Below are 24,041 nucleotides of genomic sequence, written 5' to 3'. Positions count from 1 at the left end.
TATTGAAAATGACTCCCAAAAATAAATATTGTGAGTCACCATGACTCCCATTTTTAAAAGTCTGTGTAAAACCCTGCTTAAGTGATTTTTCTCACAAAATTCCCCCTGTATCCATAAATTATAAATGGTGGTGACAGCTGTGTAACATTTACTGTAGGAATAGGAACTGCATGTACAATCAATGTCCAGCGTTCTAGCTGCAGTACACAGCAATGCACATCAGAGTATCTTTTCAGCTTAGACTGCCCAGGGATGGCAATTTTCTGCGGATCCGCTGATTTCCGCCGAATTTATTTCAAATTGATCATTCTGAACCCGCCATTCGATGACACAATAGATTTTCCTGTTGCCATCCCTGACTGCCATCTGTGCATACTTACCGTATTCAATGTAGTTGGCGCCCCTCCCTAACAAGTGCCCTCTAATAGAAATATGCTGCATTCACATACCTGTTGACATTTTTGTGTGATTATAAAAAAAGAAGAAGCCAAAAGCGGTTTAGAACCCAGTTCACTCACTCAGTATTATATTTATCATCAGATGATATGTTTTTGGACTGGAATGTGTATATTCATGCTCAAACTAAGTGTGTTGCAGAACATAGACATGATAAATATGTGGATGATGGCTTGTGTTTAAGTTGTCGTATATATTTACAAAATGTTTTACAATTGGTTATGTAAAATTAGTGAGAAAGAAAGAAATGTTTCTCGAGCATCGACAATCTACAATGGGTCTACTTGCTCTGCCTCTTCTGTTCTTCCAGAGACAGAACGCGTAAATTCCTGTCTTGATCTGAAACTTGTGATTGGTCGCCTTCAACTTTTAGTTCAGGGTTACTGGACGACTTTACTTCAACGTGAGGAGCAGAGTCTTCACTGCTGTCGGGTGCACAGTTTTGACTGTTGCCTGGTAACGTACCATGGTACAGTGGTATGATGACAAACTGTCCTGATTCGTCCTGTTCCATGCAAAAAGTTAATGATTTATCATCACTTCCACCAAAAACATCAGGTGGACAGAAATCAATGTTGGGTGCATCCCACTCACTTCCTGAGCTTAGTCTGTCTGTCACCACGTGTGGTAACACTGGACCACTGACGTCAGATGAAGGATTTAACAATGGAACACCTTCCTGCAAGTCTCCATCCCAAGGACCAGGAGCAGACTGTCTTTGAACTTGTGGATTATTCACAAACTGTTTTCTCTTAGGAATACTTTGACCTTGAAACAAAGATTTATCATATTCTTGATAAAGATATGGGTGCTGTGAGGGGATGAATGGCGTCCCATACATGGCAGGGTGGACCCTGGACCAGTCTGATTGCAGCTCTGTAGGAAGGTGCTGTAGAAGCTGGTTAGGGGAAACATACCTGCCTGTATGGCCCTGCTTGTCAAAAGTGGATGGTCCTTCGTGCATGTGATGCTGAAACATCTGACCCCGTGGATCAAAACAGCCTGCAGAACAGCTGTGACCCACAGAATCGTCGTACTGTCCACTATCGTCATACAGTCGACTGTCGTCATAATGTCCACTGTCAATGAATGTCTGCTGGCCATAATGAAGGTAAGGGTTATAACCTTGACCTGACAAACTGTAATCACGTTTCCCTATTCCGATTCCATACTGGTCAGGATGAAGGTTCGGCTGATCAACATTGCAATAACCAACATTCAATATTCTTTGTCGTCCATCTCCCATCCCATGCTGGGGTTGCAATGGATGAAACTCATTTTGTATATATTTCTTTTCAGTGTGCACTGGATCAACTGAGTTCATTGGACTTGAAACAAATCCAGAGTCTAGAGCATAATTACTTGGCAGATCTGGTGAGTGTTTGTATTCAAGTTCGCTTTGACCATGAGGTTTATCTGAAACCTCTTCTAAACTTACACAACTCTTATCAAGATCTGTTTCTTTCAAAGTCAGGAGATTTATTGAAGGTCTCCAATTCTTTTGATCAAGAAGGAATCTGCTTGCTGAGGCAAGCTGACATGGCTCTTCATCTTCCCCACTCTCGTCGTTATTTTGATCAGAGATGGAACCCACGGACTGAGCCTGTGGATACCGCATAAGTGTTTCAGTAGTCATGCGAGATACGGCATCACTTTCTGCTATGGAGGATGTTGCATGGTTCTTTCTGAAGATCATTCTTGGTGGTTGACGATTTACCATTTCTTTACAGAAATCTTTCCAAGACTCTGATAACTTATAATTTTTATCCATTCCACCTTTCTTCAGCTTGTGCCCTAGATTTGAAAAGTCATCAGGCAAAACATACACTACATCATTCCTTGAAGAGTGACTGAAACAACCTGGCTTCATCCTAACCTCATTATGATTATCATTGGTTGAGAAGACATCCATGTGCTCATGATGTCCATCAAAACATACAAAATATACACGGCTGGATAATGCAGGATTTTGTCCAATCTGTTCCAGAGCCTGGTAGAAATAATTTTCCCTTTGTTTATTTTCCGATATTTCTTTTCCTAACTTGGAGCAAACAACTAGGATGTTAGAATTCTTTGCCTTGTCCTCAAACCATTTCGCCAGTCCGGTCCCTGCTGTGATGTGCTGTAGTTGTTCCTGGTCGTAGTGGACGTCGACTTGCAGGTTCTGTCGAAGGACACATGACAGCTTCTTCACTCTGCCCTGGACATCGCTCGCACTCACCAATAATGTCTGTCCATTTCCTGAAACTATATACATGTAAAGAGAATGTGAATACCAATGTGTCATGAGGTGTTTGTTGTTCTTAGGCTCCCCCACTGCCCTGGAACATCACAAGTTTTCATGCAACCATACAATACATGATATGCTCACTGACAAATTACAATCTGTCAATGATCCCTAATGGTTTTGTCTGTTAAATATTCAAAACTTCTTCTAGTTAGCCTTTCGAGTTCATTATAACAAAATAGCAGGTACCAAAATGTTTCGAACCCTTCCTGAATAGTTGACTTACCGTGTGCTGATCTGATGCATCCTGGGCCATGCCAGCAGATGACGATCAAGAGGATCACGGCCAGAACTGCTCCACTAATTGCCGCCAGAAGGATCTTCAAGGTGGAGTCTTCTTCTTTCAAGGGGGGATCTAAGGAGAAGTAGCAACAACCAATTATTAGTGCCTGTAGCTCACCTAACATTTTGGTGACACTTATCTATTAGCATGTTAAATGCTTCAGATGTAAACAAACATAAAATGATATCATTTATAATAAATTTTGCTAAGGAGGCTTAAAATTGTCTGTGATAAAGAACTTAGACCTTTTAGATGGGCCGGTTAAAATATAATTTTAATATTGCTGATTGTAAAATACACCTAAACCTAAACACTCTCGAGTGGAGACACTGAATCCCCTAAATCTTAGAGATACCATCATTTCTACTGGCAACAGGCCACCCTAGTGATGAAATCAAGTTGGCCCTTAGAACACCATTATCTAAAGACATTATTTTCATAATTTTGTTTCGTTCAGATGTACTCTAGTGATTACGGTTTTATTGGCAAACCACATGTAGCAGTATTTCGTATACCTACAGTTATGATCTTTATATTCCTTGTGCATGCAGAAATTATATGGGTTAATTAAACACATGCCATGCAGTTAGAAGATGAAACGACACTACTTTACATTAGATATTTCCATCACTTTCTCTCCTGAGTTCAAGATTTTGGTCATTTTATTGTTAAAACTATTGAACTATGGCTTTTTAAAGCTGTTTACACTTTTTTTAATAACAAAATGGGCATGGATGTGTAAAATCAGGTCTGAAATGCTGAGTTGCGGAAATGAACCCATGAAAAAGTGGCATAAATAGGTGCCAGCCTGACTGATTAAACATCAGTCGATGTGTGAAAGAGGTATTGTAATGTTGACATCATGAGCTACAGTGACAAAGAAACAAGTTCCAAAGATTACTCAGGCCCAAGTAGAACCAAACATCCCTATCAGGAATCAGTAATCCTTGCACTATAGAATTCACAGTTGTCTGTCTGTCAATAGTCCATTTATGAGGCGCCTTTCCATGCCTTTCAAGGTGCACACCAGAAGGAACACAGAATAGTGGTGGGAATCATTTGGAACAGGCGAGTCTGTAGAGTAGGTATTCAGATAAGAGTGAGTGAGTGAGTTTAGTTTTACGCCGCACTCAGTAATATCCCGGCTATATGGCGGCGGTCTGTAAATAATCAAGTCTGGACCAGACAATCCAGTGATCAACAGCATGAGCATCGATCTGCGCAATTGGGAACCGATGACTTGTGTCAACCAAGTCAGTGAGCCTGACCACCCGATCCCTTTAGTCGCCTCTTACGACAAGCATGGGTTAATGAAGATCAATATTCTAACCCGGACCTTCACGGGTTCTGGAGATCTGAGATTTTGTAGCACCGACCAGGAGGCTGTTACAATAGTCCAGGCTACTCATCACCAGAGACAGGACGAGGAGGGCAGCAGAGTCCTTTGTTAGGTACTTGCATATGTTCCCGATATTCCTCAGATGAATGAATCAGCTTTTTTATCAGATTGGTGACGTGGTGATCGAGTGAAAGCTCTGGATCGAGAATCACACCAACATTCTTAATAGTATCAGACACTGGGATCTGGGAAGTACCGCATTCAAAATTTGACACTGAGCATTGAGATCTACATGTAGGTGTCCCCATCAGAAGGCATTCGCTCTTGTCATTCATGTCATCACTCACACACTGTAGTCACCTATGTAAATCAGTTGAATGCCCTTGTAAACTGTCTTTCCACATGGGCTCGTGTTATTCACCGCCTTTGGTTCCACCTGCATAACAGTCAACGAGAAGATTGAGTGAGTGAGTTACGTTTTATGCCGCACTAAGCAATATTCCAGCTATATGGCAGCGGTCTGTAAATAATCAAGTCTGGATCAGACAATCCAGTGATCAACAGCGTGAGCATCGATCTGCGCAAATTGGGAACCGATGACATGTACCAAGTCAGTGAGCCTGACCAGCTGATCCCGTTAGTCGCCTCTTACGACAAGCATGGGTTACTGAGGATCAATATTCTAACCCGGACCTTCACGGGTACAACAAGATTGAAACAGAAATATGTAAGACATGGAAACATGTACACATCCCAGAAAAAGACATTCCGCATCATACATCTTAGCACAGATAATTTTCTGTGTTTCCATTGACAGTTGACCACATTTATGTACCTCATTAATACTTAAATAAATTATTTTGTTTCAACCAAAATGTCTCGTTATTTCAATTCTTTGTTTATTTTTTCACCATATGCCTGTCCCACCATTAAAAATCCATAAGGACCTTGTGAAAGCTTGTCTTTCAGTCTGTTCCTATCCACTACAATACAGCACAATATCTATCCCGCCTCCTCTTACCACTCGGAAAACCTGCTAAATCCTTCATCCCAGATTCATCCGCTTTCTGTAAGAAGATCCACATCAACCAACCCGGCAAATTAATAAGCTATGACATTGTTGACCTGTTCACTTATGTTCCATGTGACAAAGCCTTTGAAATCACAGAAACCACGTAGATGAAATCACCCATCCCTAGAAACCTGTCTAACAACTGACAGTATCATCCAACTGATACACTCAGTAATATTCCAGCTTTTGGCTGCGGTCTGTAAATAATCAAGTCTGGACCAGACAATCCAGTGATCAACAGTATGAGTATCAATCTACGCAACTGGGATACAATGCTATGTGTCAACCATGTCAGCAAGCCTGACCACCCGATCCCGTTAGTCGCCTCTTATTACAAGCATGGGTTGCTGAAGACCAGTTATAACCCAGATCTTCACTGATTGTGTTGTATCGAGCCTAACTGGATCAAGTTTCAATCACTGACTTGTCTGGTCCAGGCTATTATATACAGCCTGATGTGGAAGCAAACTGTTCTATAAAACTTTATTTGCTCACTCACTGGTTCATTGGGAATAGTCATGACAAGCAATGGTGTCTATAGTGGATTGTTTAATGGCCCCCTCAGGTTTGCAGCTAGCTTAGTGGTTACAACATTCACTTGTTATGCTAAAAATGCTGCTTTTATTCCCCAATAGGGAGGTCTGCTGATGCCGTAATCCTTGAAACACTGTTAAACTCACTCACAGAAAGCCTGAAAATGAAATGTATTATCTGCCCTCAGGTCAAAATCAAATATTGGCAATGAATATACCGGTAACAATATTTCAATGAAAAATGAAGGGGAGATAACTTACCTGGACAATGTAATAACCAGGACTTAGGTTCTCAAATTCATGTTCTTCAGTTCCATACTTTTTCTGCATAAATATAAAGACATAAATATTACGTGTTAAGCTAAAAAAACAAACTGTTTTTAAATAAATTTAGACAAGTACTGGGTATAAAACAGGAGAACTAGCATTCCATTTGATCAACTGATCAAAACCCATCAAATTGCTCTCAATATGACCATTTCAGTTTCAGAAGGAATGCCACCTTTTGCTCTCAATTACATAATTTAGTTCTTACCAATCATCAATATATTAGCAAACATTAAAAAATTTAAGTTACTTATCATGCATAAACAGTTACATACTAAATTTTATTTTTAAAAAGTGTGTGTGTGCGCATGGGATTTAACCCAAACATTTGGCCTTTACATAAAAAATATTCTACTGACATTTAAATCAAATGAAGAAAACCAAACATCTTTTTTGCCTTTCTTCTCACAGAATATAAATAGTCTTGAAGCAAATGATAAAAAATAACACCCTGAGACAAAATGACATGGTCAGTACTCTGTCTGAAAAACACAAAGAACCCACCTTGGCGGTGCTGAGAAGATCCTTCTTCTGGTATAGTGAGACCAAATAGTGAGTAATCCTGGCTGTACGGTCAGGTCTCTGCCACACAACGTGCACACTCCGTCGGGCAGGAATAGCAGCCACCGCCAGAACTACACGACACTTGGGGTGTTCTCGCGGCTCACCTGATCAACAATCACTATTATGTTGTACAAATCTTTCTACTTGTGGACATAATTATAACATGGCCGAACTACTGTTTTCTTTGCCTCCAAAAGTTTATAATTTTGATAGAAAAGAATAGATCCATTATAAATTCAAAAGGATCCCAAGCGAAAGGGGATATCCTGAACCTGTGGACAAATCTACCGTACACTTGTTTCGTTTCTGGCTTTTGTATTAGAGAAAGGGAAAATAAATGATAAAAATATTGAAGTCAATTCCTACTGGCAAGTAAGACTTGTTACTACCATGAACAGATGAACTCACTGTGTATGACGAGGGTGTATTTAGTTTCTGCCTGTGATGGAAGGGAAGTAAGCTTCAGCTGGTAGTGATATGTGACTCGATTCAGGATCATAAGTCCCACCAGGCACTTGTACTTGATCTCACGCTGAAACAAATATCATTACGCAGGTTGACTCAATTCATCCTGTAGATTGGTCCTTATGTTTGTTTTCCTCTGCGGCACCAGAAATGCCAAGTGTTTGGAAAAAACATGGCAATGTCCACCGCCACCAAAGAAGAATGAAATATAACATATACTCTTCAAAAAATCTAACGCAAAGCCAGATTATCACTGGATATTTCAAAGATATTTACTACATGAACTAAAAATGAAAGAAACTTTGTACAGATAAACAACATGAACCGAGGCTTTAACAATAGTCATCGAATGTCCCAATGTCACATTTGACGTCACATACAGTTAGTAACGTAGTGTGACCCCCCTGAGAGTCAATTACTGCCTGGCATGATATAAGGATATGACTTAAAATGTTGTAGTGACTGTAGTCCTATTAAAAATAGGGAGTTCTTTAAATTCTTTTGAGTAAATACATTCATTGAAAATGTGCTGCTTCTGTTGGAAAGTGAAGCTATTCAATTACCAATGAAATTCAAAGAAAACTATTTGTTTGTTGAAGCTATGAAAATAAGATTATATTTATTCATATCAGTTACTTATTTAAACCATCAATAATGCAACAGAAATGTTCAAACAAAAGTATTTTTTTCGAGTTTAGTTTGGACAATATTTCATAATATTATGGCATACCAGTTTGATGTTGGATGAAATGACCTTAATGATGCTGGTCTAAGAAATTTACTTAATTTTACTTCCATTCAAATGTAGTTTTATTTGGCTCTATTTCAGGACGTTATTTTAACAGTGTTGCTTCATGATCATGTAATGGAATGGACAACAGGAAATTGACATGGTATGGCCAAGTTATGTTTATACCCACCCCAGTCTAAATAAAAACTTAGTCTCAGTATTATTCGTTACACTAGTACTGCTATACAGAGTCTAACAAAACCTAGTAAAAGGTCGCGTCAGTTAAACTTTCAGCGACCTATGACCGTCTAATCAAACGCGAGACGGACGAATGGATATAACAAATCAGACAACGACTACTTGTTAGGGTTCGTTGGGACTTACAAAACGTTTTTTGTATTTTCTCTTCCCTGGTCGCTGACATCTATCAACAAATGAAAATTGTCATAAAACACAGATATTTGACCTGCAGTATATATGCTTATGGGTTTCTAATGACATGATGACTATTTGCTTATATTTTCAGAAGATGACATCCTTGAATATTGACAAAACGCTATTTTCAGCGACCGTTTACTCATTGCGTGTATCACTCGGAAGCGATCGTGCGGCAAATAGCATTCGGAATTGTTCAATTTTTTAGGTAAACGCTCAAACAATATGTGTGGATGGGAACTTTCGCGATTTGGTAAGCTGTGTTCTGATTGGTCAGTCCATAAGGTTAGCTGACACGACCTACTACTAGGTTTTCTTAGACTCAGTATAGCAGTGTAACGAATAATACTGAGCCTAACTTTACTTAGACTGATGCCCACCCCCAACAAGACCGAAATTTTACATGGAACACCATACTTCTTTTGTATTTTACAGATTTAGAGTGAGTGAGTTAGAGAGTTGGGTTTTATACTGCTTTTAGCAATATATCACAGCAGGGTCACTGGAAATGGGCTTCACACATTGTACCCATGTAACATGACAAGCAGGCAACCCCACCACCCCACAGATTCAGAACAGGTGTACAGCAGAGGTGTACAACTCTAAGAGAAAAAACTGTAGTTTCATCAACACCTTTAACTTTGTACAATTTGTCTGATACCACCTGATCTCTTACAATACAACATAATATACCCGTACTGAACCAGGATCTTAATGATGGCTTTCCTCTCACATCAATAAAACCAACACACCTCCACGTTACAATGTTCAAAAGAGGTGTTAAATCAACCTTGCTCACTCAATAACTCATACGTTGGCTGTGACAGAAGCCAAGGAATCATTTAAGCGGTAACACAGTGCCGGCACCAGTATCAGACCTCATCAAACTCATTGTAGCCACGCTTCACTGGCTTTGCTGTTGTGCATAATCACACTTTTGAATTTTTTAAAAGTACAATCAGCATTTTGAAGAGGACTTGATACATGTAGATAAGTCATCACGCATATTTAATGACGACAGGATTCTCCATTGTCAGATCTGAGACTCATGGAAACTACAGACCCAGGTGGCGCTGATGCCTATCAATCATGATGACAGCTGGGCTTGTATTGGCTGTAACCTGAGATCCAGGAAGCAGTATCTACCGAATGGGGGATATCGAAGTGATATATGATCTCGACAAAAACAGATGAATATCTATTCATGTCTGAAGTAATTAACTTGGAATATCAGCATATATCTTCTGACTTAACTGTAGCTGATATCCCAAATGATTTAGCTTCAAAACAATTCAAGACTTAACTTGTCTAGACTGACTGACTGACTGAGTTTTGGTTTTACTACGCTTTTAGCAATATTCCAGCAACATCACGGCGGGGGACACCAGAAATGGGCTTCACACATTGTACCCATGTGGGGAGAAATTGTCTAGAGAGATCGAGTGAGTGAGTATGGTTTTACACCACGTAGCAATATTCCAGCAAAACCATAGTGGAGTACACCAGAAATGGGCTTCACTGACATCAAACACTAATCTCTCACAATCCCCGAACAGCAGCATTTCCCTGTCCACCCAGCCCTTTCTTCAAATGCTAAGTCCAAAAAAAAGCAAGTCTACGAGTAGATTTCATCAAGATCAGAATCTCCTATGTCACTGGGGCTCCTTTTCAATTTAAAAGGAATTTTTTGTTTCTATCAAAATTATATAAATTCAGAGACAAAGTGTCTGTCTAACTGAACACATTAACCAATTGGTTTTCTAAACACAAAAACCCCTTCCTGTTTTAATTTTAGTACAGCTATAGCTGGGTGATTGGCACAATGTATATATACTTCTGGGTGTGATGAGGGTAGCCTAGTGGTTAAAGTGTTTGCTAACAGCGGCATAAAACTAAACTCACTCACTCACTCATATATACTTCTCATCACCTGGCTGTAGCCACTTTAAAAAATCATATGCTTTGTTATAGTACCGATATTGCTTGTACCGGTATCTATAGTACCGATATTGCTTGTACCGGTATCTATAGTACCGATATTGCTTGTACTGGTATCTATAGTACCGATATTGCTTGTACTGGTATCTATAGTACCGATAATACTCCCCGGTATCTATAGTACCGATATTACTCACCGGTATGCTCTGTACAAGCGTGCCAGAACTGAAGTCAAACACACGACATATTTCATGTTTCTTGTAGTAGTCATCTTGCCCCGAGGGGCAGCTGAAGTCCACAAGCACAGCCTTTGTGCTTAGAGCTTCAACCCCTGAAGACACAACATCAAGAGCACATCAGTTACCGTACAGAATCTAGTTCACACCAACAAGGGTTAATTGTTTTTTAATGGGCATATTATAAAACTTGAAAGATGACAATGTAGACAATTTCAGGACAACAATTTTTTCCATCATAACTGTGGTTTGGAATATATCCTTTTGCCTTACGATGGTAAAATATCTATACTGATACATCGCTATGAGAGAAGTTGTTATCCATAAATTGTGGCCTTTGTCATCAAGAATAAGTTTGAGACAATCATGTTTGTTTCGTTTGTTGCTTAACGCCACACTCCAGCTTTATGGTGGCGGTCTGTATATAATCGAGTATGGACAAGACAAGTGCAGCATTAATCAACAATCAGTCATTCAGTCAACTAAATGACAATAAAATAAATAATGAAAAAAATATAAAAAATGTTGTGTTGTTGCTTACCTCCATATGGTGTCTTGAATGAGTATGTAAGACTTGGGTTCTTACCACGCAGATAGGTTCCGATGGTTGCCAGCAAAGCAAAACTGTGGAACGCCACAGATGGCGAGTTGTTATACCGATTACTGATATTGGTACACTCTGAAACAAATGTTCCTATTTGAGACTTCAATTAGATATATTGGATAGAAACATTTTGATATATGTTGAATAGTCATATAAAGTACAGGGAAAGAAACCTTTCAAAATTTCCCACTAGACCACAGGACCAATGAGTAGACGATAATTAGTGGTCCTGTCTGTACTTCAGTGGTCCAAAATAATATATATTTGGATTTACTTTAGAAATTCACTGCCAACCAGGACCACTGCAAACGTATCATTTAGTGGTCCTGATGAATGTTTACTAGCCAGGGACCACAGGACCAGCGTCAATTTCGTACACTGAAAGTACACATAACTGTTTCACATTTTAAAAAATAAGATCAACATTAATTTTTTTCATATATGGCACCATAGTAAACACCTGACCCTAATTTTTCATGTTGACATCTGATTGACAGCTGATTGTTCAGAAATTAGCTAAAATCAGGTCTGCACTCTTAAAATGATAAATGATATGTGAGTTTTTGTGTGTTTGCTTGTACTTGCTTTGTGCCAGTTTATATTGCTAGTACACCGAGATGCCACAGTGTTTAACATGGATACCCCACTTAGACACAGCATACAGACACTGAACCAACCAATCCATGTATTATCACCGTAATGTTGAACACCAGGCAGGGAAACAATAAGTAACACAGTTTAATGTCATATGGTATGAGGCAGCCAGGGACTGAAACACGCACGCACGCACTCATAGCAAACATTCTATCCACTAGACCACAGGGGGGTTTACAAAGACTGTAGTCTAAGAGTCAATTACATAAAAGTACTTACTTTCTTCACATTACTGGATCAAACTTACAGTAAGTATATAAAAGAACAATCAGTTGATATTTCAATGCCAAAAAAGGCATATATAAACACTATAAGTCTGGTCAACCAACAATGATTTTAAAGCTTTCTAAAGTTCTTGAGAATACCCAATGCAATTTAGAAAGTGAGTGAGTGAGTGAGTGAGTTAAAATTTAACGTCACATCGGCAATATTTCAGCCATATTGTGACAAGAACACTTTATTTTCTGCATAGTAAGTAATGGTAAACTATAAAAACCTGTCAACGAAGGACAGTAAAATAACTAGATTATCAGAGATTAATTTAGAAAGTGGTAAAATGTAACATGTCATAAGCGGGATTACAATTTCACAGTAAACACTCAACCCCCAAAAGGACTAAAATTTGTAATTTACTGAAAACGTGTAACCCCAAATATATGTTATATACATGATATATGAGTCCACACAATATTTTATGCATTCATTCATTAATTATCAGTATGCCTGGTAATAAGTTACATGACAGTTTTGTTTCATGGTCAAACTGTCTTCTGCCTGTCATGATAATATTTTTACAATATTACACATAACATAGGCTCCAGGAGAAACAATATAACAATACAGTATTGTATCGAGATGAGACTCACTATACAATATATCAATATATGAATCCTGTATTTCAATGTATGTGATATATTACAAGTTATTTTGATGCAATAACATGTGAATTATAACACATTTTTCCGTACTGCGAGATGTCTGAACGATTCTGCGAGGTGGTTTGTCTCAAGATGCGCCTTCAAAGCACTAGTTTATGCAGATTCTCCAGTAGTTTCTGGTTGGCTACAATTAACAGAACCTGCACAGTGTCCCCAAGACTATTTGGTTTCTACCCTACGATATCCCATCCTTGCTGTCTGATATTTGAAATTCATGATTCATGATTCATGATTGTGATTCAACTACAAAAAAGGAGAGAATATGAAATACAAGTACTGTCTTAGGATACAAATCGTACTGCACCCACATTACTGGGAGATATATATCGTATCGCGGCCCGTCTGTATAATTAAACTACTGACATGGTCATGCTTGTCTGGTGATTATTATAACTGTTTGCTTCATTATGTGACTAGACATGTTACACCATGAGAATACTAACTGTACTGCGTTCATTGTGAGTTACACGATTCATGTTGGTGTTTCCCAGCAGGAACCTGTGTCACAAGTTAATAATGTGTCCCTTTATTCAAGAAAGCAAGGTGCATTCACATTTCTCACGTTACATCATGTTCCTGCCTAACCTACAATTTATGGAAAAAGGAAATTTTTCCACTGTCAATATCTGGCAGGGTGGTTATTCCAGGAAAACATAGCTAATTTCATGAAAATCAAATCACAAAAACAGTGCCTCTCTCTATATCCTGCAAGCTGAAGGATCACTGCTAGTGTAGAAAGATGCCTGAATGATTTATGGGATGGGCCCAAAATATTTCGACAAGTTTCAGGATATAAAATTTAGAAAATTGAAAATCTGTGCATCCTTAATGGCATTTTTTTAAATGCAGTTAATTTAAAAAGAAAAGTCACAAAAATGTGCCCCTAGCTGCATGCTGCTCGCTGATAATGTTGTGTACTTGACTTCCCTCATTCAAAGAGCACACGAAGCATGTTTCGTTCCTTCATTTATTCACAAAGTTACCTGAAGTGAATTGCATTGCACATGACGTTTATTATGTGACGTAATACGTGTGGATGTAGATGACATAACAGAGAATTACTGATATTTAATGGCAAGAGGACACCAGTTTAAATAATTTGACCAAAACAACCCCCCCCCAAAATGTGCTTTTTTTTTATACCTTTGCTTTCTCCACAAGTCATTTAATAAAAATGTGAATGAGCTCAAGAAAATTCTTTCTCTACACTTAAGAAATATATGTATACATACTACCAGCAGAATGCTCTCTGAATTCGAAAAAATTGAAAAAAAAAGTTATTTTTATGAATACCAATGGCAATGAATTCTAAATTTTGCTTCTCAATGACATACTAGGTTTATTGGAACCAAGATGAAATGATCCGTGGTATTTGAGTGAGTGAGTGAGTGAGTTAATATTTAACGTCACATCGGCAATATTTCAGCCATATCGTGACGAGATCATATTTGACATTGAAATGGAATTTTTCTATATTATAAAAACCTGTCATCGAAGGACAGTAAACCAACTAGAATATCACAATTTGGGTTAAAAGTAGTAAAGAAAGTTAAAACTAATAGCACTATCGGGACAAAACAAAAACTGGCTATAGATCACCAACAACTGAAGGTAGATCACCATACTAGGGACCATGGGGACTTACAGTACTTTTGCTACCAGCATGGACCCTAGCTGGATTTATATCATCCCTTCAGCCGCTGGCGATTGAAGTCAAATTTAGCCAAAATTAAAATGACAGAAATGCTACATTTAAAACAGCTGGTAAATTTAATTTTCCTTTGAAAGTTTTGGGACTTACGTACCCTCTCAGGAGGACAATAATTTTACGCTACTTCAATCCCATTTGAGGGTACAGCCACTAACAATCTCAGTTATTAATCTAAACTACCAATAATAAAATAAATATCTATTTACAAATCATTTAACAAATCTAATTCTTTTAAAAATGCAATAATTAAATGAGAACTTATATTATTAATAAGATCCTTCATAGTTCGTGATTTGAAATAGATATCCCTTGTGATGCAATATTCAACACAGTCAAGCAAGACATGCTTGACCGTGATTCTTTCATCACAAGGAATGCAAAACGGAGGATCTTCACCTTTAAGCAAATATTCATGTGTATATCTTGTGTGGCCAATGCGACACAGTCGTATGATGACCTCTTCAAATCTGGACTGACAACCCAAGTAGGTGTAACCAATGTAGGGTTTTATTTCATGTAATTTATTGATACCTACCTGGGTGTCCCACTTCTTTTGCATCAGATCACGGATGTAGGTTCTAATGCTAGCTTTGTAATCAGAGTATGGAATAAGAAGTGGTGTCACAGATTTGTTGAGTGCTGCCTTGGCAGCAAGATCAGCCATTGTGTTACCAGAAATGCCAACGTGGCTGGGTAACCAACAAAAGACGATGTCGCATTGGCCAGTAGCAAGATCATTATACAATTCAATAATTGGTTATATTTACGGTGTATGTTTTCAAGAGAGATTTTTATAGCCTGAAGGCACGAAGAGAATCGGAAAAGATTATATTACAATTCAATAATTGGTTATATTTACGGTGTTTATTAATATATTTAAGAGCTGTTAATATGGCATTAGCTTCTGCTGTGAAAATAGAGCTGTTATTGGGCAATCGAGAAGATAATGTTTTGGAACCAATGACAGTGGCACATGCCACTGCGCCACCATCCTTGGACCCATCTGTAAATAAGGATTTGTATGTATAATACTGTAATTTATTTCTTTGTGATTTTTAAATGTAGTTAATGTTAGGTCAACTTGTGGCCTAACCAATTGCCAAGGCGGAGAAGAAAGAAGATGGGAAGGAGATATATTTTCCAGCTCAATGCCGGCAGCAGAAATGAATGGTTTAATTCTTACACCAAGAGGCGGAACAAGAGAAGGCTTATTGTTGTACAAATACTCATACAGAGGATTAAAGGCACAGTTAAATGCAGGGTTAGATTCAATAGAATAAAGTTTTGTTATATACTGCAAGGATAATGTTATACGGCGTTGTGTAAGAGATGGTTCATCTGCCTCGACGTAGAGACTGTCAAGAGGAGAAGTTCTGAAGGACCCAAGACAAAGTCTTAAACCTTGGTGATGGACAGAATCTAATAGTTTTACGTTGCTTTTGCAGGCTCCACCATATACAATGGAGCCATAATCAAGTTTTGAACGAACCAATGATCGATATAGGTGGAGGAGGGTAGCTTGATCCCTTCCCCACTTTGAGTTGGATACAACTTTCAACAAATCAAGGGCCTTCAGGCATTTTGCATTAAGGGATTTAATGTGCGGCAAAAAAGTTAAATGGGAGTCGAAAATTAGACCCAAGAACTTGGCCTCCTTAACAACTTTGATCGGAGTGCCATATAATGATAGTTCTGGGTCTTTATGCGGCTTATATTTTCTACAAAAGTGTAGACAATTAGTTTTGGACTTTGAAAACTTAAAGCCATTTTCAAGACACCATTTATTTATTTATTTTATTTAAACACAACTGCAATTGCCGTTCAATAGTATGCATATTTTTACCACGACAAGAAATATTAAAATCATCCACAAAAAGTGATCCATCGATTGAATCGTCTAAAACCTTTGATAAACTGTTGATCTTGATACTAAACAATGTTACAGACAAAATACTTCCTTGTGGGACACCCTGATCCTGATTATAATGGTCAGACAGGGTTGAACCCACTCGGACTTGAAATTGCCTGTCATCCGTGGTATTTGAGAAAGAAAGTATGTTAAATCGGTATTGAGATAAACGGCTCACCATCTTTATGTCCAATCTGGCAGGGGAAGTATGGAAGTTGACCGACTGCCTGAAAAATGAATGAAAACAACCCAATTACTTCAGAAACAGATTCTTCAAAAACAGATCTGCGAGAGGGACATGACGTGCTTGATAACGGTGTTAGAATCTACACTGAAACGCTGTATCTATTGCAATACAGTATGAAGTTGTCTATCCTTAAAGTGTTCCTCTTCATCATCCCAGCTTCTAAATGCCACTTAAAGTTACTTCATTTAAATGGAAATGAGTCCTCATTAGATGAGGAAATTAGAACCTGAATTTGAGGAAAATCTTCATTTGATGTGTTCGCATTGAAAGGGGCTGGGCAGAATGAAAACTGTTGTGGTTCAGGAAATGTGAGACAAACTACAGTCAATTTGCTGCAAGATCAAATGGCAAATTAACCTTACAACAAATCGTCTTCAATGGCATAAAAGTTTGTCATTTTTCCATGCCAAATCATCTCTTTAATTTCAGACATTGGCATGATGAAGAGGAAAAGTTGTTTAACAAATGATCGTGTAAATGTTGGTGTTTTAATGACTGTTGGGGGTAAGCAGTTTATGTAGAAAATAGACTTTAGCACCACTGTCTCAGCATCAACACCGATTTTGCAAGATATGTTTATGGAATCTCATTAAAATTTGATCTGTTTGTTAAAATCAGCTTAACAAACATCGGAGGACATCGCATTAAACATTCTCTGGCACTGACATTTTACTTTTACTTCATGGAAGGTCATAAGGTCAAGGGTCATACTGTTCTGACATGGCCAGTGGATTAAATCAAGGATGAGGACTATTTTTATGAATATACAACTTCTTTATTCTGTATAGGCGACGTCTCGACATAGATTCTAATGTCGTTGTCAAGCAAGTTGTCATCAAGAATCTATGGCACCCATAAAAACAATTGTATTTCTATCCCTGCAGTGTGAAATAGTGACGACCCCTGGTTCACAAAACAGGAGCATATCCTGCCACAAGTCAGTAGTTCACCTGATGAAACATGGGTTGATAGAGGTCAAAATAGAGGACTCCATCAGACCTGCCTGCAGAATTTGAGTGGCTTGGTGGGTGATTGCACCAGAAATAAACAGAACAGATGTCAGGAATTAATGTCCTGGTTCTACAGCTTGCATGAACTTTATCATGTTATTAGATGGCCATGGGCGTCTGATAGAGGAGATACGGTATGTAGACAGACGCCCAGTCACAGGACCTGTCCTGTTATTCCCAATACAAATGACACTCCTTCTTTAAGTGGCTATTAGAAGCTGGTATGATGAAGAGGAACAAATTTCATGGATTGACAACTTTTTTATTGCAATAGACGTGATATTTTTTGCTTGAATAATCAGTGTTAGCATCTACACTGAAATGTCGAATTTATTGCATTAAAGTAGTCAATCCATAAATTTGTTCCTCTTCAAATGACAGTACTACCACGGCATGCTTGCAATACAATTTTACTTGGCAATACTTTTCCTCCATCGTGACATGTTTTTCCCTTTCAGTACACCTGCCTGACCAGCATATTTGATAACAGATAAGAAACTTTCAGGAATGTGAGATCTCTGACAAGGGAATGTGTTTTAAGATTTGATCCTGAACATACAGTTTCAACTGAAAAAACAACAGATGAGACAGTTTTGTAACTGGTCTAGCAATTCTAAAAAAAATAAAAATTCAAAAAATGGAACTAAAATGTAATCTAAACCTCAATACCAGAGAGAAGTCAGTTTTCATTATCTGATGAAACATATTCTGTCAGACATCAAACATATGTTATTTTTTCTCCACAAATATGTGCTCAAAAACAATATGTTACAACAGCTTTGATAATTTGAAGAAATAAATATAACTCAAACTGACAACATATTAAAATAAACAGTTTCATTTTCTAATGCCAACCCATTTAAAAAAAAATGAAGAATATCAGTGTTTTATTGCATCAGTGTTTTTATTGAATGATATGATATCTGCGGGAGATCACTTCCTCATTGCTTGAACATTGTCCATCTAGTGGATTGCGCCCTCTCCAATCGTGCTCTCCTGCTATCCTGTCATTGCCGTTATGTTACTGGTTTGATAACAAGCACCTTATCGTTGACATTTGACTTACTTCTATAAACGATGTGCCCTTGACAACCATAGCAAGATTCTGACACAATATTATTCAGGTTGAAAGATTACAAGCACACGGGAGTTTGAACAGAGTCATGTCTTTTCAGAATGTATATGTGCCAATTATCATTTCTACATGAACTAGACAATAATCAGTTGTCATTTACAAACCTTTCACTTGATCACTGAGATTGCTAACCTACCATTGTCATTTTGTTAATGAAGAGTTTTTATGTGGTCATTTTCATGTGTATGTCCAGTTTACTTGTGTGAAAATTACATATTTCATCGGTTTGATAATAAACAATTTCACAATATATTAAAAACGAATTTTTACGTTTGTGTTGTTCCCTGTTGTTTGGCAACAGGAACTAATTTCAATCATCCCACTACAGTTTTTACTCTGCTACTGACACTCAAACATGAGATATCGATGCACTAGGTATCTGCCTATATTACAGGGTGGTGGGGTAGCTTAGTGGTTAAAGTGTTGGTTGTAATGCAGAACTGGGTTTGATTCCTCAAACAATGGATACAGTGAGTGAAGGCCATTTCTGGTATCCCCTGTTGTGATATTGGTGGAATATTGCTAAAATATTACTTCCTCACTCCTATATCACATTATCTACTTTGTACACCTCACCACACAGGTGCAAGGGGAGAATAATCCCATCCAAGGTCTTACACAGACATGGGTACTTAAACCATGCCTTAATTATCTCTCACAATAGGGGGCGGTGGGGTAGCCTCGTCACGCCGAAGACCCGGGTTCGAATCCCCACATGGGTACAATGTGTGAAGCCCATTTCTGGTGTCCCCCGCAGTGATGTTGCTGGAATATTGCTAAAAGCGGCGTAACACCAAAACTCTCACAATAGCTGGACCACCAGTAGTGTTCCTGAGATCACATGTACAGAGACTAAGATATGCTGTATATGATGGAGAATTGTGCTTGTTCATTGGCCTGGTTTGTTAAATCGTCATGTCAGATACATGAGCTGGCTATTCTTAGAGCTGATGATGACACATTAATTTATGTTGGTTTAGATATTTCATCATTTTGCAAGATTTTAATCTTGTGGTAAGATATTGACTCATATTGTGTCAGATAGTTCATTGTTTTGGTTAGACATCTAGTTATTTGGCTTAGATATTTATTATTTGGGGTATATGTGTAAATATTTATGGGTAAAACTTAATTATTTAGGGCAGAGGGTTACATATATCCATTTTGTAATTATGTATAAATCAAATAGTTGAATATCTAACCCATCTAAAAACTTAAAGGGTGATCCCAAATGATTAAACATCTAACACCAATGAGAAGTGGCAGGTCACAAATGAAAAAGAACAGTTTATTTTGGGACATTTATTTCAGAAATGATTATAATCTGATTACCTAAATATTTGGCTACTGATGACTCTCAATTTGAGAACGGGAACCAACAATGTCATGTACACAGAGGATAACTGTTTAACTTAAAATTGAAATGTGAAAAACGTTCCCAGAATGGAAACATGACCAATGCATGAAATGAATATAATTCCCAATGCAACATATTAGTTTAAACCACTCAGGTGTATCGTTTGGGTGAAGAACAAAGAATAATTACTCCCAGGGCTCCAGATAAGGGCCGTATCGGCGTATGTACGGATATAAAATAAGCACGATACTGTATGAACCAATTTTAAAAACATAGCAGATACGGACCACAGCAATGGTGTACGGTTTCAGAATCATTTACAGACGTATTTATCTGAAAAAGTATTGTTTTATTGTTTACTGACCTGTCTACACAAGAGTAGCAATGTTGTGGTGCATATATGAAACGAAACACAAGATTACTGATACGCCATTAAATTCCATTCAGTACTCTAAATGTACTCTTATTGTTTTCCAGTACTCCTATATTGCAAAAATAAGGAGTACGTACTTCTGATGTTGAAACATTATCCTGAGCCCTGACTCCCAAACCATAATGGCGGTAGTGTTAGGATACATAAAGCCATACGATCGTGTTTCTGATACACCAGGATACTCCAGATGCACCAACTCACACAGGATCATTACAGGTCAGTTTGCTTTGTTGATGATTGAGACACAAGTTTGTAACAGAGGTAGAAACAATATCCTACCCACTGAACCTTCAGATTCAGTAAATGCACTTTCAGTTGGACATAATTGGTCACAATGTTATCATTAAATATCCTTTTTGTACCGTACCCAACCAAGCATGCAATTGTATAAATGCCACACAAAACATACCACCTATCTTTGTTTAGATGTACTCACCAAAACCAAAAGAGAATATACCAGGAAGAAAACAATCCAACCATGAAATTCCAAAAACAATTGTCTTGCAAGTCTTATCTGACTGAAAGGGATGCATGTCAAAGATATGCCAGGAAGGAGAAATCCTCAGAAAAGTCAAGTTAGACTTTCCTCTTACCAGAAACAAGCAATCAGTATGATAATTAGGGCTGCGCAATATAACCGGTATACCAGTATTTACCAGTTCAGGCATGAAAACGATACGTATTGTGATACGCTGATCGAAAACCGGTATTTTGACATGCATTCGGAAAACTTCATAACACTCGTAAATCTTCGGATATTTCCGTTTCTTAAATTATTCCTTTCCTTGTTTCATTTGTGCCAAACATTATTTACATTTTCATTTTGTCATGATTAAAAGTTTCTATTAAAGCCTAATCAAGCATAGTGATTTTGTTGTGATTTCGCTTTATTAATCAAGCATTAACTCGATTATAAGAAGTTTTTTGTTAAAAAAACTTCTTGCAATATATTGCAATACATATTGCAATATATGCTGTCGCATCGCAATATATCGCAATATGAAAATTATCTGCAATACCCACCCCTAATGATAATAACCTGTAAACAATCAATCTTGACCAGACAATCCAGTGATCAACAGCATGAGCATCGATCCATGCAATTGGGAACCGATGACGTGTCAAACAAGTCAGCGAGCCTGACCACCCGATCCCGTTAGTCGCCTCTTACGCCAAGCATAGTTGCTTTTTGTGGCAAGCATGGGTTCCTGAAGACCAGACCATGAAGATCTGGGGTAGAATAGGTCTTCAGCAACCCATGCTTGCCACAAAAAGCAACTATGCTTGGAGTAAGAGGCGACTAACGGGATCGGGTGGTCAGGCTCGCTGACTTGGTTGACACGTCATCGGTTCCCAATTACGCAGATCGATGCTCATGCTGTTGATCACTGGACTGTCTGGTCCAGGCTCGATTATTTACAGACCGCCGCCATATAGCTGGAATATTGCTGAGTGCGGCGTAAAACTAAACTCACTCACTCACTCACTCCTGAAGACCAATTTTAACCCAGACCTTACACGTTAGTAATAAGAAAATGTGCGATGGATACTTGTATAGTTTTGGTCGATGGCTTAATACTTTATTGATTCATGATATTATAGTTTCTTTGAGAGTGAAATTTCGGACACCTGGCAGCACTCTGAAATGCTTCTAAGTTATTTTTAGCCTTTGTGGTCTAGTGGATAGAGCCCAAGCTTTCTGAGCAGTAGGACGGTGGTTCGAATCCTGGCCACGAGGTACTTTTTATTCACCATAATCAGATTTATGTAGATATACAGGTAAAGGAGCAGAGGGGTTTTCAAACTGTCATTATGGATAAAAACTTAAAGTTCTGGGCTAGTTCTTGGCTAGTCGTCAGGCGAATGATAATTGTATGATAAAGAACAGAAATTTGGTTATATAATGAAAAATTATCCTTAAAAATTTGTTTAGAATGCCTGTATAGAAATTAAATTTACACAAAACATGGCTTATTGGTGACAGTAGCTTGACTGTATCATAATTTATTTTTCCCCGTTTCAAAAGTGACACTGTTGGACTGGACTGATTTTTACATAAAGGATGGCTTAATGGGACAGCTTCATGTTAACCGTTGGCTGCTGCATTACCTCACAGACCATACACCGATTTCGTTCACCTGATGACTTGCCAAGCAGTAGCCCAGATATGTATACGTATATCTATTTATTATTCATTATAACATTCAGTGTCATGTGTTTATCTAGTACTATATCAGTATTCACTGAAGATGAATATTTATCATGGTAGAACAGAGGTGCAATATGCAGGATATTTGAGACTGTCAAGTTACACGCTATTGAATAATGATGAAATCAAAATCAAATATCTTTTTTTTAAATAGAAGAAAAATATTGCCGTACATTTGCCAAGATGGTACATGAAAAAAATTGCAAAATATATTTGTTTGTCCCTAGGTAAGAGATTCTAAAAGCCACTAAAAAGAATTAATACAGTATTATCAGAAGCATATATTTACTGGCTATAAATTACCCAAATGTCAGAATCCAAGAGAATAATACATCAATGACTACCCAAAGAGACCTATCAGTACCCAGTACCCTACCAGTACACATTTATAAATATGAACTGGCTCAAAACATTACCTGGAACATTGCATAATTTTCTCAAATTTTGTTTTCCCACTTTATTTACCTGCCCTGGCATTTGTAGTGCCTCAGATCATTGGGAACGTTGTAGGTGTTACATTTGTTCAAGTTTTAAATACTTTACTTGATTTAAAACCTTTTAAGAAAAAAATATCATGTTTGTATCTGCTGAACTCTGCAACAGACACTTCCCTTTACTAGCATGTGCTAATTTTGTACACATTTCATACATACATACAGTTTATACGTGGAATTGAGAAATTGTCCCCGACCCAGTTGTTTCGCTTGTACAGTGTAACAGTAATCGTGACCTAATTATCGTTCCCCATAATAGGAATTGACAATAAAAACACCTAAAGAATGCTTAACTAAATTCAGACTGCATCACACGTACAATTCTCGTTAACAATTCACATTTAAGTAACGTTCTGTCAGATAAAAATATCTTTGTCAAGATTTGTAATTAACGTTGTGGAGAACTGCGACTTATTCTTGAGAGGTTGTACTTACAGCCTGGCTACAGTTCTTGGGGGCACAGTCAGTGTCGTATCGGGTCATGTCTTCCTCGGCATGAACACTGGAACATGTCTCCTCGAGGTGGAAAATTCCAATAATGAAAACCCCAAGGAAAAGTCGTGTGATATCCATATTCTTTGTCACTTGTTGTCATGGATAAATATATTTGGGTGTCTTCGTGACGGTTGAACACATGCTCTCAACCAGGAAGTAACCGCGTACCTGTAACTCATA

At 37.9% G+C, this 24,041-nt stretch overlaps 1 protein-coding gene across 1 annotated transcript; it reads right to left on the bottom strand.

Annotated features, from left to right (window-relative positions):
* Positions 1–727: 727 nt before the first annotated feature.
* LOC124270162 lies at positions 728–24,041 on the bottom strand. The gene is made up of 10 exons (XM_046705193.1): positions 23,802–24,041; positions 16,660–16,708; positions 11,207–11,344; positions 10,627–10,760; positions 7,270–7,393; positions 6,802–6,965; positions 6,232–6,294; positions 4,726–4,801; positions 2,970–3,098; positions 728–2,703 (listed from the first exon to the last, which is right to left on the bottom strand). Exons 1-10 carry the CDS (start codon positions 23,937–23,939, stop codon positions 737–739), a joined length of 2,982 nt encoding a protein of 993 aa, XP_046561149.1. The 5' UTR covers positions 23,940–24,041; the 3' UTR covers positions 728–736.

Source organism: Haliotis rubra, unplaced genomic scaffold, assembly GCF_003918875.1.
Source record: "Haliotis rubra isolate DU_JTF1 unplaced genomic scaffold, ASM391887v1 Scf15, whole genome shotgun sequence".
NCBI lineage: Eukaryota > Metazoa > Mollusca > Gastropoda > Lepetellida > Haliotidae > Haliotis > Haliotis rubra.
This window is presented reverse-complemented; position numbering and strand designations above follow the sequence as displayed.